Here is an 18,026-nt window from a genome sequence, read left to right on the forward strand (position 1 = left end):
TCCCTTGGCATCACTACATAACACTCCCAGGACTACCCGTAAGGTTTCCTCTTCCAAGAATTTGGGTAGCTCATCCAATGAAGGGTCACATTTAAAATCACTAAAAAGGAACTACTGTGGTACTCTGTGGGAGCAACAAGGGAATTGGAAAGATAGCCAGATGGTCCCAGCAACCATGTGGGGTACAAGACTACAAAAGATTAACAAAACTAAGAAAAGTAGATTTTAGATAAAACTTGGCAATATATTGAAATCAGCACATAAAATACAGCCAAACAATACTTATCAGCTAAAGAAAGTGGGGCAGAAATCACATGACTAACTTTAAAGCCGGTTGACAAACTGTGTTAAGAACAAGAACTAAAATTATTTTCTGATGGTGTAGGTTGTACAGGAGACTTGTACTGGTCAACATTCCAGCATTCCAACAAGCTAGGACAATGTTCTTTCAAGAGGAAGACAAGGAAAAAAGTGATCTGCTTCTGAGCGTACACTTGGCTAAAATGCCCATATATTATGGACTACTCTTAGTTGACACTTCTGAAGTTCGAGCCCACCTTTGGAGGTTTCTGTGGATTAAAGATGAATAACATACTTCTTGGAATTAAAGATCATTACAAGAATTTCCAGTGCCTCCAATCCCATGATATGGAAAAAACAAAGAATAACCCTACAATGGGGCACTTACAGTTCATGCGTCTTTGCAAATATGCTATTTTAGTATTAGGATAAAAACATGAGACTAGCCCACAATTTTTATTTAAATATACATATTCTTTGTGTTTTATAAAATGAACATAATGAATAGGGGAAGAAAACACTGGGAAGAAAATATTTCATGAAAGAAACACGAGTCTGACAGAAAGATCAGACTTTGTTGAAGTATGAGTTAGTTGATGCAAAAATAAATAATTTCATGAAAGGTAATAATAAAAAACAAACAAAACACTCTAAAAGTATACTTTTTGGGCTCATGTAAAGAGTTACAACTGCTAATACAGGAATATAAAAACAGCTTGAGTCTCAAACATATATTCACTTGGGGGTATACTGTATGTAATAAAATAAAAATAAAAGCATGCAGATTATTGTTAAAATGAATTATTTACAATAAAATGCAGACTGGGTATCCAGATGAAGTTATGACATAATCATCCTTAAACATTTTCTGTGGTCCCATGTATTTGTTTTCAGTTTGTGTATTAATTAATCTAGTAATGTGGGGGTCCATTCAAAGTATTTTCAAGAACATGGGGAGTGAGGGCCCATGTACATTCCTCTAACTCGCGTTATTTCTTATACAGTTTATTTGCCAGAATATTTCCTGCATCTACAAATTGGAGCTGTCCCACCTCTCAACTGCCCCTGATTTCGTGTCATGTTTTTTTTTTCCTGTCACTCATAAATGTTTTGATTTTTCTGGTAAATCAGTGGGATCTACAGTCATTCAATAATGCTGTTCATTACAGATTTTCTTATTGTAGAAAAAATGCATGTTGATGCAAACCTATATGACGCCCTAGCTAGCTGCTCAAGCTTTTTATAAGTAGCAAACAAGAGATGATGATTTTTCTTCAGGCCATCATTTGATCAAATGATTTACAAGACTCCAGGTACCTAAATATGGCCTGTGACTTGAATAGGATGTACTGGAGGGACAGATTTGTCTCCCAGTGACTGCCATGCCTTTGGAATAGGCTGCCAATTCATGTGTAGCACAGCACCTCTATGACAGTGTTCAAAAGGAACCTGGATGAGTGGATGGGACATCTAAATTCTTACCAGGGATAGCACCCACAACCCCTCTGGACATGGGTAGTCATTACTAAATACAATCCTGGGTATTGAGGAGAGTATCTATGGTATTACATTGGGATGAAAATGCTAAGCTTGAAATGACCTCTGGGTCAATACCTTAGTAACCCCCTAAGATCCTATGATTATATGAATTCAGTGATTACCACCACACTTATTACAGTGCAGTCCTGGTCAGTTAGGGTGTGTGAAAGGATGTAGGAAAAAGCAAAGCTGAAGAGTAAAGTGCAGTTGTGTAATTTGAACTTACCATAACAGTAGATGTTTGAATGATCACTACTGCAGTAGCCTTAGCTATATGGGTTATATCCTGTTTATAACAACCAGTCAGTTTCTAAAGCTTCAGGTCACCTTCATTGTGGCCAAACTAGCAAGTATCTCAATTTGAGCTGATTAAAAGACAAGTTTGGGCATTGAGCCCTTCAGCGCTTTCCTGCCAGCACAAAGAGGGAGGCTGAGTCCTGAAAGGACAATGATATGTGCAACAAAAAACATATGTCTACACCATGGCATAAAAATGCTCCAAAAACAAGGGTGATGGAGGGAGGGAGCAGCTACTACAGCAGTGATCAGTCAAACATCTACTGCTATGGTAAGTTCATCTTATACAACTGTACTATGTTCTTCATATTGATCACGGCTGCAGTAGCCTTATCTGTATGGGTAGATTGCCATAGCTAACTATATGTAGGAGGTAGAAGGAGAAAGGTCTAGGAGCCCACAGAGAATGGCCCTTGTAAAGCTTGATCTAGACCTGGAGAAGGAATCAAGCTTATAGTGTTGTGTAAAAGCATGTACAGAGGACCAAGTAACAGTTTCTAAAATACTTCTAAAATCCAATCTTTTCTAAAAAGACATAGATGAAGCCTAGGCCCTAGTAGAGGAGGCTTTGACCTTTCCTGGAATATATTTGTTATGGTGAGTATAACAAAAGGTAATAACCGTAGATAACCATTTGGAATTATTCTGCTTTGACACAGGTTGTCCCTTCTTCATCCGTTCATAAGAAATGAACACTTGAGCCGAAAGATTTAGTTCTGACAAGATAGTACATGAGTTTTCTGTGGATATTGAATGTATGGGGTATCCTTTCTCCCTCATTTTTAGGTTCAGGAAAGAAAATGAGGAGATGGATGGTTTGGCTTAAAGTAAACTCAGATACCACAGTAGGCATAAAAGAAGGATTCGTTCTTAAAGAAACCCTGCATCTGTGGAAAATGAAATAGGGCTGCCTCACCATAACAGCTTGCAACTCAGCTGACATTCTTGCAGAGATCAAAGCAATCAGCAAAACTATTTTCCATGTTAAGAGCAAGTCAGTTAGATTACTGGTTTAAATGGTGTAAGTGTTAAATTCTCTAGCACAAAATTAAGATCCCGAGGAGGGGCGACTGGTGTTCTAGGAGGCCTCTTATGCAAAACCTCTTTCATGAACATTTTGACATGATACTGCATTAAAAGAGGAGGATCCATGGGAGAAATGCTGAAATGACCAATAAATTAACATTGACAGAGAAATAAGAAAGGCCAGAGGATAGTAACTCTCACAAATATTGTAAAACCAGATAACAACTAGCCCTGAATGTGTACTGGTCATGTTGTTGGCATCAAATAGAAAAAGTTTTCCATTTGCTAATATATGATTTCCACCACAGTGATCTTGGGGGATTCCTTCTGAATCATCAGAAGTACTCTGGATATCAGTGAAAAGGGCAGAAAGGCAAAAAGAAACATTCCTTTCCAAAGAAGAGGAACGGTATCTGTCTTCCAGGCCTTATTACATGGGTCCTGGAAAATAATTTTGCCAGCTGATTTTTCAGAGAGGAGGCAAAAAAGTCTACTTGAGGACTTCCTCTGATGAACAAACCCTCCCAAGTACAGCAAGGTGCATGATCCATAACACCATCCATGTCTCAGTTCACAACAACAGATGACCGGCATACATAATTCAGCTCTCCAAAAATGTTTAATGCTTCTCAACACATAAACACATTAATTTTTCAGTCAGAGTGAAAAACATAACTTCCCATCACCCAAAAGGTGAAAAATAGCATACCTGTTTTGGCATATGTGCCTCATTCAGTGCAACAACAAAAATGAATCACCCAACTGAAATATATACCCACTCATTAAATCCCATTGGCTGCCTAAAAATGGTCATTTAATCCAGGTGTAAACAAATCTCCTAACTTAATAATCTAATACTTTTTCTTCTTATTTAATATAGTACACCAACCTAAATCAATAGTCACAGAATTAAATCTGGCAGAAGTGTGCTTTATGGTATGCTTATATAAAGCGTTAAAAGAATGAGCACATCGAATATCACATAAGTGTTCAGAAATGTGTAACGTCAATGTATGTGAAGTTTGACCCACGTGAAATGCAGAGCAGGTACATGTGGCCAAATATATAATCCAGTCAGAAGTACAATTTCCATACACATTAATATTAAAAACTTTTGATGCATTTCTTGATATAAATTGTTTACTTTTACAAACATTCTTCTTGGAATCCCAGTTTTTGCAAGAGATCTCTTACCCAAGAGAGAAAGAGAAAGTCCTGACACCTTGAGAAAGATTCTGCAAAGATAAGCAAGTCATCTAAATATGGAAAAATGTGGACACCCTGTTGCTTGCAATGAAATATAATCAGAGCTAGACAATTTGTGAACACTCTTGGTGCAGTTGATAGTCCAAAGGATAAACCTTAAGCAAAGTCTGAAGTCTGGATGAATAGGGATGTGATGATGAACATCTTTTAAGTCTAATGTTGTCAGAAAATTTGAAAGATAAAGAAGCAGTAATAGGTTGTGATGAGGCATCGTTCTGAATTAGGGCACTGTCACAAACAAGTTTAGGAAAGAAAGATCCAGAACTGGTTTCCAAGCATGTCTTTGACACTAGGAACATCCTTGAATAAAGCCCCTTCCCACTGGGAAGAAGGAACTGGTTTTATTATTCTTTATGACAGCATGTGATGCAGTACAGGTGGAAGCAAAAGAGTTTGATCTGCAAGATGAGGAATGACCCCCTGGAAAGGAGGAATGTCTTCCCACTTCAGTCTGAAAAATGGGGATTCAGACTTTCTGGAAGAGAAAAGGGGGTCACAAAGTCTTTTGAACAGTCATTCAGATGTTTTAGACTGTCCTTAATTTTGGGAGGTTTGACTTATTTTTGGAACCTCCCTGCCATTTTTTCTAAAATGTCTGTTCACCTGAATTCTGTTGAGACTGTTTATTCTGTTTTGACAAAATTGGATGAGGAGGAAGAAAATCCCTTGAGCAATTAGGAAAAGGAGGGCTGAAAAATCTTAGATATTTCCTGGATCAGCTTTCCCTTTTCATCACACTTTTGATCACCTCTGCAGCAGAGGGGCCAAACACTAAATATCTATCCAAGGGTGAATTTAAAATCTATCTTTTACAGCATCTGGGAGGTTCTGAGAATGCAGCCAAGCAAACCTCCTTAAAACAGTACCAGTGGCCATAGCCCTGGAAGAAGTATCAACAGTCATACACACTGCAAACAATGAGTAGTGACCTGTGCAATAGAAGAAACTAAATTATTTAAAGCAGATTTTTCTTCAAGAGAAGAACCTGTAGATAAAACATTCCTCATGCTTTTTTTCAATTTTTAAGAATAAACTTTAAACTTTAATATATAAGGCATACAATTCATAATTTAAAAAATCAAAGTTACAGAAGAATACATTTTTCCCATACCTATCAATAATTTTTCCATCTTTACTAGAAAGAGTAGGATTGGAATTAAAAGTGCTTAGCAGATGTGGCATCAATGACAGCTTTAGCTGCTGGGTTAGGTATGGGAATAGTGTATAAAAAAATTAAAAGCGTGAGGAAATTAATGCATCAGATCCACATTTTTAGGGACAGCTAGCTGACTATCAGGAAAATTGCAGGCAGTAAGACATCCTCTATAGCAGACAGGACAGGAGGAATGGATGTAGGTTCTGGAAAATCCTTCATAGTATTTTTCTGAGGGACTGAGAAGCCATATTATTCTCCCACTGAAAACATTGGGGTATTCTAGCAATAATGTCAGAGAAAGAGACACCTCCAGAAGGAGAATCAGAAATTGAGCTCTCCTCTGAGTCTGAATCAGAAATCTGAGGACAGAATCTTGAATCTCTTCAGGAAAAGGGGAATCCCTTTTCTTTTACCAGACACTACTTCACAAAAAGGATCAGTAGCCTTAATTAAACCCTAAGCATATCCCAGTACAGTATTCCTATCCAATCAAATTTGAGGAGGAGTAGATACATGCTTGGTCTTCTGTTTCTTTTTGACAGGAAAAATGGGGCCAATCATATTACTAATAGCAGCAGCGGCTTCCCCAGGGATGGATGGAATATTCTGACATAACAGAGAAACCTTCCCTGTTCCCCTCCCAGAACTGACAAGAGTGGCCCTCCATTGCCCACTGAAGGGACCCCAACAGCTGCAGAGAATGTGGCTAACCTCCGGTCCATAGTGGCTGTAGGTGTTACACCAGAGGGATCTAGGGTAAAAGATGGGTGCAATAAGGTACTACAAATGGCCACAGCAGAATCACCCATCTGTGGCTGAAGCAAATTGCTAGCCTGTTCTGGTGGCAAAAGCTGTTTGCTTAACTTTTTCTTTTTGTGGATGGAAAAAGGACTGACTGTGGGACTTGTAGTCTGTTCTGTGGTCAAACTGAAAATGATGCCTCTTTCCCAGGGAAGACAAGCATAAAAAACAGCAAAATTACCAGTCCACAAAATTACTTTTTTGACATAAAAAACCTAGTAAAAAGTACTTTAAAAGAATATGACAGCCCTACAACAGAAAAATAAGCACAATTTTTCCACAGAAAATATGTCTTCAATTAGTTTACACTACTTTTAAGCTTACAGAAAGAACCAAGTGCTCCATTTAAAAAGAACTTTACAGTCTTGAGACAGTCCTTTAAGTAACAACACAAAAGCTTCAAAATAACTTTCCCGAAAAGGAAAGTAATAAAACATTAACAAAATTTAAGAAAGTGGATTTTTCCCCCAAAGGGAACTTACTGCCCAGCAAAGAAAGGCACAAAAGATGACTGACTTGAATAATTGGCTTAGTTTCTGGTGTCATTCTAAGGGGGTGCAATATTTATCAGCATGGAAAGAAATGGTCAACAGACCACGCTGCTTTGCCGGGGATGGTCTGCACCCCTTTCCTCTAGGCTTTCGAATATTAGCTAAAACTTTGTCTTCCCCATAGTGCCTTTTTTAGGCAATGCCAAACTAAAAGTATTTCTGACATAGCAAATGAAAACCAAGAAAATCTAAAGGTATTACTGCTCAATGCTAGGAGCCTAAACAAAAAAAATCCACTCCCTGGAAGTTCTCTTTACCCTAGAGAATGCTGATGTCTGTGCGGTCTCTGAGACATGGTTTAAAGCCGCGGACAGTACACCAACAATACAGGGTTATAATGCCTTCCACACATTTAGACCAGCTACATCACAGGCATGGACTAAAGGTGGAGGTGTCTCTATTTACATTAAAAATAAATATACTTCAAGGCTGGTCAAGCAGGACAATGCACTTGAGCTGCTCCATGTTCAAATCACAATAGGTAAAATAAAATACTACTTCCTTGCAAGCTATAGGTTCCCCTCTATGACCCAGATAACCCATATCATGTATTTAAGCTTATTAGAAACACTAACCATCCAACCAAACCCATATTCATGGGTGACTTTAATCACCCCACTATTAACTGGGAATCCTATACGACATCAAACGTACATGCACAGAGATCCCTGGACTAGATAGTCAATACACCAACCAGGGGCTCAACCATACTGGATCTGGTTCTCACTAATATGGGAGAGTGCTGCGCACCCCCTATTGTAATGCCTTCCCTGGTAAGGTCAGACCACAAAATGGTCTCCTTTGAAGTAAAAATAAAACCTGGACTCCCAGCTAAACCGGGAATATTCAGGAGCTATTCTATGGCTAACCTCCTGCTATTAAGTGAGAACCTGGCAACATTTCAAGCCCCTATAAACCCTGAGAACACTGCTGCCTGTGCAGAACTGTTCACAGAAACCCTGTACAAGCATGTTAATAGCTCCATAGAGGCAATTGTATCCACCAGGAAGAAGTACAGAACTAACTCAAAAAACAAGCCACCCTGGTGGAATTTCAAAATCAGTCGGATGTATAACAGGAGGAAGAAAATCATGGCAAAAATAAGGAGGTGCAGCACCCAGCAGGATAAAAGCACTCTCCTCAAAGTAAACAAACACCTCAGAGGACAAATAAAGTCCACCAATGCCAAATTTGAGGTAAGTTTGGCTTCCCATGGCGAAGGACAACCACAAAGCAATCTTTAGCTATGTCCGCAAACTCAAAGGCAATACACAATTGTGTGCAGATCTCATTGTAAATGGAGCAACCTATACTGAGCCAAAAGATATAGCAAACCTCCTGGCTGATAAATTCAGCTCCAACTTTACTCCTCTCTCCCCCTCAACCTTCACCCAGGAAATATCATCAAATATAACACCCCCTACTATTACTAGGGAACAGATCTTTAATTCTCTCTCTAAGACCAAGAACACTGCATCAGTGGGCCCAGACAATATTCCAGGATGCATTCTAAATAGCATGAAGCATGACCTATCAGGGCATCTGGAATTACTATTTAACTGTAGCCTCCAAACAGGCTCTGTGCCTCATGAATGGAGAAAGGCAACAGTCATCCCTCTCCACAAAGGTGGGCCATCTACAGACCCTGGAAAATACAGATCCATAAGTCTCACTAGTCTTATGTGTAAAGCCATGGAAAGAATTATCATGGAGATGATCAACAGAGATATAGTAAACCTCCAGACACTGGCCCAACCCAGTTTGGTTTCGTCAAGGGCAGATCATGCCTACTCAACCTGGTGGACTTCTTTGAGAAGGTCACCAAAGCAATGGATGAGGGCAAAATCATTCACACTGCCTACCTTGACCTGGCCAAGGTATTTGACATATTACCCCACTCGGGTATTGTTGAAAACTCGAGGTTAGGTAGGTACAAACCTGTATGTCACCCAGTGGATAGCCAATTGGATCACAGACAGGACCCAGGAAGTTAGAATTGGGGAGTCCACCACTTCAAAGAGGCCAATCACAAGTGGAGTCTCTCAGGGATCAGTCCTTGGACCGCTCCTTTTTGGCATGTACTTCTCAGAAGTCAAGCCCAATGTCAGTGGTCTCTGGCTGACTAAATTTGCAGATGATTGCAAATTAGGAGCTGTCATTGAATCTCACACTGACACAAATATTCTCCAGGAGGGGTTGACACAGACAAACAACTGGTGTCAGAGTCATGGACTAAATTTAAATGCCAAGAAATGCATAATAGTATCCTTTGGGAAGTCGTCCATCACTGGTAACTATAATATTGACAACACACCCCTTAGCATTGACCCAGTAGTCAGGAACTTAGGGACACACATAGATAGTAATCTAGCCTTTGACCATCATGTGTCTACAGTGGTGAGGAAATCATTCCATGTTGCACAACTTAAAAACAAAAATACGGTATCTAAGTCCAAGGAAGTCATTGTTCCACTGTATTCGGCATTCATCAGACCTATCATTGAGTAAAATACCCCCTTTGGTATATACCTAACCAGGCATATCCAACAACTGGAATGTCCACAGAGGTTCCTCACTAAAAGAATACAGGGTGTAAGTAATATATCCTATGCAGGCCTCCTCAAGGCCCTATCCCTGTATTCTGTCTCCTACAGGCTTTTGAGGGGAGATCTATGCCTGGAATACAGGGCATTGTCAGACCCCACTCTGATGGACCTCCTGAATATCCACAAAACAAACAGTACCAGAATTACCCATTGTAAAGACTTAAACCTTGCCTGTAATATAAATAGGACCTGCTGGAAAGATAGGTGTGTATCCCAGAGACTACCACGTCTATAGAACAGGCTCCCCATCCATGTGAAGCAGAGTTCCTCCCCAATCCAATTCAAGTGCAACTTGGACTATTGGATTGGAAACCAGAAATTCATCCCTGGTTTGGCACCCATGTCTCTGATGCAAATAGGTAACCTGTAAATGGTTCATCTCCCAGGCCCATGCTTACACTTGTCAAGGGCATCAGAACTTGTCAGAGATTTGGGATGCATGGCTAGGCTTAAACAGGCCCTTGTGGTTGTTAGCCTAGTAAACATCTATGAACAAGCCAACCATCGATCCTCAAAAGCCTCAGAGGCAGTAAAGCTCTGAAGGGCTTCATGCCCAAATTTATTCAGCTCGTGGTCCTTAACAATTTGGGTCAATGGAAGGTGCCCTGAAGCTTTGTACGCTGGCTGGCTGTTATATCCATGGCAGGATATAACCCATATAGCTTAGGCTACTGTAGCAGTGTGATCAACATATGAACAACATTGCTGATTGTTTTCCTTACTCAGAAATGTTGTTCAGGTCATCACTGGTGAAAGGGTGTATAAAAAAACTTTGATGTGCACCTCACAACATCTAAACCCCCATGGTTTTAAGGAGCCTAGTGGTCCCCATACCCACAACTTAATTCACTTATTTACTTCATATTTGTTACAGTGCAGTTCTGATCAGATAGGATGTGCTGAAAGGATGTAAGAGAAAGCAAAGCTGAAGACTAAGACTGCATTTCTTTCCTTAATCAGATTTTTTCAGATTAGCATTGGATAAAACAGGTTGTTTAAAAAAGCACCTCAGAACATCTAGGATCCCCATGGCTTCCCAGCTTGATGCAGTTATTTCCTCTATAGTTAACAGAGTGGTCTGCAGCCTTGCTTGGTTAGGATGTGTCAAATGACTGAATGCAGGAAAAACACCGAAGAATGGGACAAATAGCATGAAAAGGATGAAAAAAGTAATCCGGGGAGTGTGGCTAGGCCAGGGTGGGGAGGGGCAGGGAGACACTGGATGATGGAGGGGTGGTGAGCAATGGGTGTGTATGACTTGGTGCTTTTTGTCTATGGAATCCAATTCACTCAAGGCTCTCCTTAATTAGGATACATGGCCTTCTGCTCTTAGCAAAACTAAACATGAGGAAAATATAGTGGTATGTGAAAAAGCATGTGGTGTTAGCACCTACACCCCTTGAACATCAAGATCTTACTTCTTCCTTACAATAGGAAAGCACTACTGTGGCAGACAAATGCATGCAAACAAAACAAAAGATTTCCCTTCACTTTACAAGCAGGGAACAAAGTGATCACCCCAGATGCCTCAGACCTAGCTTGAGGTGCCCAACTAGATGATTTGAGCGTACAAGGCAGGTGGGACAAGTCTTTTCTAAAAAAGAAAAAATCATATCAATCATAAGGAATTTATGGCAATTTACAGATGCCTTGTGGCATTCAAACAAAAGTGGATACTGGGTACTCTGATGGTAAGGATAGACAACACTACAGTGATGTGGCAGTGGATACTGGGTACTCTGATGGTAAGGATAGACAACACTACAGCGATGTGGCAGTGGATACTAGGTACTCTGATGGTAAGGATAGACAACACTACAGCAATGTGGCAGTGGATACTGGGTACTGTGTTGGTAAGGATAGACAACACTACAGTGATGTGGCAGTGGATACTGGGTACTGTGTTGGTAAGGATAGACAACACTACAGTGATGTGGCAGTGGATACTAGGTACTCTGATGGTAAGGATAGACAACAGTACAGCAATGTGGCAGTGGATACTGGGTACTCTGATGGTAAGGATAGACAACACTACAGCGATGTGGCAGTGGATACTGGGTACTGTGTTGGTAGGCCTTGATACTGGGTACTGTGTTGGTAGGCCTTGATACTGGGTACTCTGATGGTAAGGATAGACAACACTACAGCGATGTGGTATATCAACAAACATGGATGTACCCACTTCTAGCCTTGTGTAGAATGGCAATGTAACTTTGGGATACAGCACAGAAGATGGGATTACATCTTCTGGCTCAGCACCTTCCTGCAGCATACAACAACCTAACAGTCCAAAATAAACAGGTCAGTAACAGAACCTCACAAATGGGTGCTGAAGAAGAATATATTCAGAAAACTCACAGACAAGTGGGGTGTACCAGTAGTAGACCTCTTTGTTTTAAAACAAATCAACATGTTTTCCTCAAAAGCCCAGACCACATGGCCTGGAGGACAGATGCCTTCTCCTTCCCAAGAAAAGGACTATTTCTGTATGCTTTCCCTCCCCTACCCCTCATCCTCAGGGGACTTTTGAAGATCAGGGAGGATAGAATGAGGGTGATCCTAATAGCACCCATCTGGCCAGTGCATTGGTTCCCCATGCTCCAGAGAATGACCAGGGAAGAGCCATGGCTGCTCCCATTGCAGACAGAGCCCCTATCACAGAACAAAGGGACTGCCATACACCCCATTTTGACCACACGGAAATTGTCAGGGTGGATGATATGATTCTCATCCTCTCCAGGCAGCACTTTAACTATGTTACCTTACTTACTCTCAAAGCGGCCAGAAGACCCAACACCAGGAAGCTGTGCACCTCAAAATGGAATGCCTAAGAACCTTAGTAGTAAGCAACCTTTACAAGCAAATGTCCCCTTACTTTATGTTAGCTTGCAGGATGTTCCCTCAAGGGAATATCTTATTCCTCTATCAAAATCCATGACTCATACATTTTTGCCTGCCTGCCTGCCTGCCTCTGTAGCTTTTTCTATTCTCCCACCCCATAGTGAAACAATTTCTCAAGGGTATAATTTACTTAAGACCTCCTAGGAGGACTCCTGCCCCATCCTAGGATCTAAATTTTGTGCTGGAAAAAAATACCTTACCTCTCTTTGAGCTTACAACCTCATAAGATGTCAAAGTTACCATGAATACCACCCTCTTAATGACTCTCACATCAGCCAGAAGGATTTGTGAACTCTAAATTCTAATATGTATGGAAGCGTTTCTTAAGTTTCATGGGGATAAAGTCTCCCTGACAACCAACCCCACCTTTATGCCTAATGTAGTCATGGAAGTCTCAGTAAACCAGGCAATCCACTTACCTGTCTTCTTCCCTAATTCTTAGAACAAGGGGGGAAAAGCCCTTTATTCCCTGGATGTGCACCATACCTCTCAACTGTACAGATTTTTGCAGAATGTCCAGATTTTTGCCTCATATTTTTAGTCCGTTTCTCATAAAATTGTGGTTTTCTGGCAAATCACTGGCAAATTATTGAGGGTTGAAGTCAGAAAATAATGACAGGCAGTTGAGTTTCAGACTTCATATCCTTAAGATAATTCATACTAATGCAAAACCTGTTGCTCTAGCTACTTCTTAAGTTTGTAAGAGCAATATTTAAAAAGTGTACCTATTTTTGGGCCTTTGCCCCCCTCCCCCATTATTTATTGCTTTGTCCAGGTTTCTTGCTGTAACAGGTTGAGAGGTATGATGTGTACAGACAACTAAGGTTTTACTTGCATAAAACTAAAAGCTTCACAAACTCTAACCAGTTATTTGTAGCTTTTGCAAGTAGCAAACAAGGTAAGTGTGGTCAGCAAACTATGTCTAAATGGATCTCAAACTTTATTACTTTCTGTTATAAACAGCATGGCAAGAAGATGCCTGAGCACACCAGGACACATTCTACCAGGGCCACTGCAAATACTACCACCTTCATGAGGGAAGTGTCCACCCAGTCTGTTCTGAAGGCAGCCACCTTGTACTCCATACATACCTTCTCCAAAAACAACAATCTGTCCTCAGCTTCTTGAACCAGAGCTGGTTTCACAACAGCAGTTTGGCAAGGACATATCTCTCAACTTTAAGGTACTCACTGCCAGACTCCCTCTAACTATAGCTTTGGGAATCCTCCCAAGTGTTACTTCTGCAACAGTGAAGCATGATAAACATAGTACATTTGTGCATCTTCTTCTTTCGGCTTTTCCTAGTTAGGGGTCGCCAGAACGGATCACCTGTCTGCTCATGATTGGCAGTGAAGTTTTAAGGTGTCGAGTTGCCAGCCCGGCACCCAACCTTCCACAGAAGGTGCACACAAGCACACACTCACACCTAGGGCCAGTTTAGAGTGTCCAATCCACCTACAGCATGTCTTTGGGATGTGGGAGGAAACCGGAGCACCCTGAGGAAACCCAAGCGACCACAGGGAGGACATGCAGAATCCACACAGAAAGCACTTCAGCCAAGAATCGAACCAGAGAACCTCTTGCTGTATAGTACAGTTGTGCATACTTACCATAAATGTAGATGTTTAGTGTTTTTACTGTTGCAATAACCTTTCCCTCTCACCATCTTGTCTGTGTCTTTCTATGAGATGGGGTGAGTCCTCTCTATTTCTAATTAGGATCCCTCCCTTACTTCAACTGATGCCCTATGAAACCCTCTGATTCCTCCCTACTGGAAACACTATGGTAGGCTGTACTCCCTGCCAAAGACATTAAGGCTTTTCATCTACTGACGTCAGAGAGGAGGATGTCCACAATGGCAAGGGAAAGGGATTAAATCTCTGGTATTCAGGCCAGTCAAGGCTTCCCAAGGCAGGAAATTCTAAGTATTATTACTGCAGTAGTAAAGACACTCTAACATGTACATTTATGGTACATATAAACAACTATACTTTCTATTAACTTTTCAAGTGAATTAGAGTAGTATTTAAAAACTGTCGCTGATTTTGGCCCTTTTACCTCTATTCTTTTTTATTTGTCCAGAATTCTTAAGCAAGTAAATTGAGAGGTGTGCTTCCACCTTATTTTAGGTTCATAGGTGTGTACTAGGCTAATGGCCCTGGAGCCTTTACAAGCATAGCCCATAGAAGTGTCCTGGCATTATGCCACCAGATGTTAGTTCCCAGTGCCTCTATCAAAAAGAGCCACTGGAGTGATCCCCGGGGTGAACGTTCATTTACCCATCAACTCATCAAGATTTCTCTTGAAGAGGGACAGCAAGGTGCTCTGCTTGACATGTATGGGAAGTCTATTCCAGAGCATGGGCAGTCTCTGGGTGAGGAACCTGTCCCTCCAGTATGTTCTGTTGATTGTGGTAATGAGATTGAGGTCTCTGGAGCATGTGGTAAGGAGGGACTGGGATTTCTTTAGATGTAGCACTTTTAACAAAGCTGGGTCAGACATGGCTTTGTAAGTCAAGCAGAGATTGCCATTAAGTAGGTGATATGAGACCGAGAATAGCTGGAGTCTTTTGAGTCTGTCCATGTAGGACATGTGTTTAATGCCTAGGATCCTCTTCGTAAGGTACTTCTGTGGCCTCTCCAGCTGTTGCAGGTGTCTATTAAGGTACCTGCCAAATGGGGCATTATACTCAATGATTGGTCTAATAAGGGAAGAGTAGAGAGAGACGATGACTTCTTTCTTCTTGGATGCAAAACCCTTGGTAATGAGATGTGCCACATGGAAGGACTTTCTGACCACAGTGGCAATGTGGTGGTCGAAGGAGAGGTTGCTGTCAACCTGCATCCTCAGATCTCTTATAATGCCTTCAGTGTTCAGTGGGCTCCCATCGATATGGTAATTAGCGGGAACTGAGTTTTTACCAAAGGGGATGATGATGCATTTTTTGGCGTTAAGCTTAAGGCCATGGTTACGACACCAGTCATTGGTCTCAGTGAGGCCTTTCTGTAAGGATGTCTACATCACTTGGGAAGTTAATAATGACTCCCAGTTTGCAGTCGTCTGTGAACTTAGTCAGCCAGAGTCCCTTTATGTTGGCCTGGACTTCTGAGAAGTAGATACAGAACAGGAGAGGACCCAAGACTGATCCCTGCGGGACTCCACTCGTGACTGGTCAGCAGTCTGACTTGGAGTCTGCTACTTTCATAGGTTCATAGGTTCATAGATTAGTACTAGGCTAACTGCCCTTGCAAGCCATTTTAAGCCTAGCCAGTTATCCCCTGTGAGATTCAAACCATGTATCTTGTGTTTGTAAGGCAAACACCTTAACCATTAGGCCACATTCCCAACCCCTGTGTTCCTCCCACACTGTGTGTTCTATCTGTGAGCCAATTTTCAACCCACCTAGTGATATACGGGTTGATGCCTAGTTTGATGAGTTTATCAATAATTCCAGAGTGAGGAATGGTATCAAAAGCCTTGACCAGATAGAGGTAAGCTGTATGGACTGCCTAACCTTCATCCACAGTCCTGGTGACTGATTCAAAGAAGTCAACCAGGTTGAGCGGGCATGATCTCGCTTTCACAAAGAAAAATTGTGTGGGGGTCTATAGTTTAGAGATTTCCTATATCTTTGTTTGTCAGGTCCATGATGATGCGCTCCATAGCTTTACATATCAGACTCAGGCTAATGGGGCAATAATTCCCAGGGTCTGTAAGTCGCTCCCCCTTTATGGAGAGGGACGACTGTAGCAGTGCACCATTTGTTAGGTACAAAGCCTGAGGTGAGGCTGTGACTGAACAGGGCACACAGATGTGGTGCCAGTTTGCTTTGTAGTTCATATAGAACACAGCCAAGGATATTATTGGGTCCCATTGAATCTGTATTCTTGGCCTTGGACAATGCAGCTTTAACCTGTGCTGCAGTAATGCTGGGTGCCAGGCATTCTTCTGGTATTGTGATTGGTCCTTTGGGGTGGGGGGAGAGAGGGGTAAAGTTGGCACTGAATCTGTCGGCCAGTATGTTGGCAATATCTGTTGGCTCAGTATAGGATCTACCATTGTGCAGTAACTCATAGCAAATCTGGGTATTGCCGTGGAGGTTCTTGATATAACTATAGAAGGCTTTGTGTTTGTTTTTAGTGTCTGCCTTCATAGCATTTATTTATTTATTTTATTTATTTTATTTTACATTTGTTGACTGGGCTAGTCTAACTGGATACATGTCCATTTTCAGTAGAGGCCCGGGGAGAAAAGCTCCAAGCATCAGCAGTGACAAAGAATACAATATATAGTAATAGTCAAGTGAATTACAGTACATTGGCTACATTGGTCAGAACAAAATTGTGCTGAGTCATTTAGTAGGTTTAAGATAAGATCAAATACAGAGAGCAAAAGCATAAATTGTTTTTGTTTTTTTTTTTCGCACTATAGTAGGAAATTGGTAATTACAGATAGGCGGCATAGAATAGTAGAGTAGAGAAGTATAGAGAAAGCAAGAAGGGGAATGAGATATCAGTCAGGGTTAGAGCAGGGACAATGCCAGTGAGTTTTAAGATGTTCTTTAAGATGTTTTTTTAAAAAGAAGAGTGGAAGCAAAGGTGGAAAGTTCAGTAGGATTTCCTGATCAGCTGTTTGTTATAATGTCACACTCCACTGCTGTGTCATGTTATGCATGTTTGGTTACTGTTGACATGGCCACAAAATGCTTAATTCGTAGGCCACATGATCTCCAATGTCTAAATCCTAAAAAGAGGATCATCTCTACATGAAGGCACCCCCAATACTTTCAAATGATAATTACTAGTACTACTGCCATTTGTTTATATCTTTCAAAGTGTTGTAGACCTGAATGCAGAATGTTGTTATTGTTCCGACATGCTTACAGTAAGTGTGTTTTGTATATATTATTTTGTAGCCTGCATTAAAAATGTTTCAGTAAATCTAGCACCTAAACAAAGTCACATTTTAATTTTATAAATTAAGTAAATTTGTTATAAAACATGGACGAATTCTGAGCTGCCAGTCCACGCTGGCATTTCATTATTTCTTTACATGTGCCAACATTGTTTTAGTAAAGTGGCTTTGATGCAGGATGAAGCACATAAAGTAGCTACCTGTTATAGCTCTAAGCAATGTGTAATGCATAAATGTTTACTATGACATGCTTCTGAATAGTGACTACCCTTTTATTTACAGGCATGGCTTCCATCTGTGAGACTGAAATTGTGCCTGCAGCGGTATGTGGGTCACTTTCTGTACATTCAACATCAGCTCCATTTCTTCCTACACAGAACAGTATGTCGCTATCTCTTCCCATTGCAAAAAGCACTTCATTTCCGGCTTTTTGTGGAACTAGAGTGCCACGTTCATTTCCTGTCATGAGCAGTACTGCTGCCATTCCTGTTCACCTTTCCAGCACAGAGTTTTGGTGTGACAAACAAATGCAGCCCTTAACATTTTGCAATTATATTTCATGGTATGACAGTTACCAACAAGCAAGTTATCAATACCTGTAAAATGCTTTAAATATGAACATAAAATTGTTACATATACATTATTACAAAAGGTAATAAAGGTTTACAT

At 40.9% G+C, this 18,026-nt stretch overlaps 1 protein-coding gene across 1 annotated transcript in view; it reads left to right on the forward strand.

Moving 5' to 3' along the window:
• Positions 1-17,959, forward strand: part of PAX4 (paired box 4) — a 538,072-nt gene extending 520,113 nt beyond the window's left edge. The window contains exon 6 of the mRNA XM_044087307.1: positions 17,640-17,959. Within this exon, the coding sequence (XP_043943242.1) occupies positions 17,640-17,959 (320 nt within the window). The remainder of the gene's footprint in view (positions 1-17,639) is intronic.
• The last annotated feature ends 67 nt before the right edge of the window (positions 17,960-18,026 follow it).

This window comes from Protopterus annectens, chromosome 11.part0 (assembly GCF_019279795.1).
Source record: "Protopterus annectens isolate FY-2018-M chromosome 11.part0, PAN1.0, whole genome shotgun sequence".
NCBI classification, from domain to species: Eukaryota; Metazoa; Chordata; order Ceratodontiformes; family Protopteridae; genus Protopterus; species Protopterus annectens.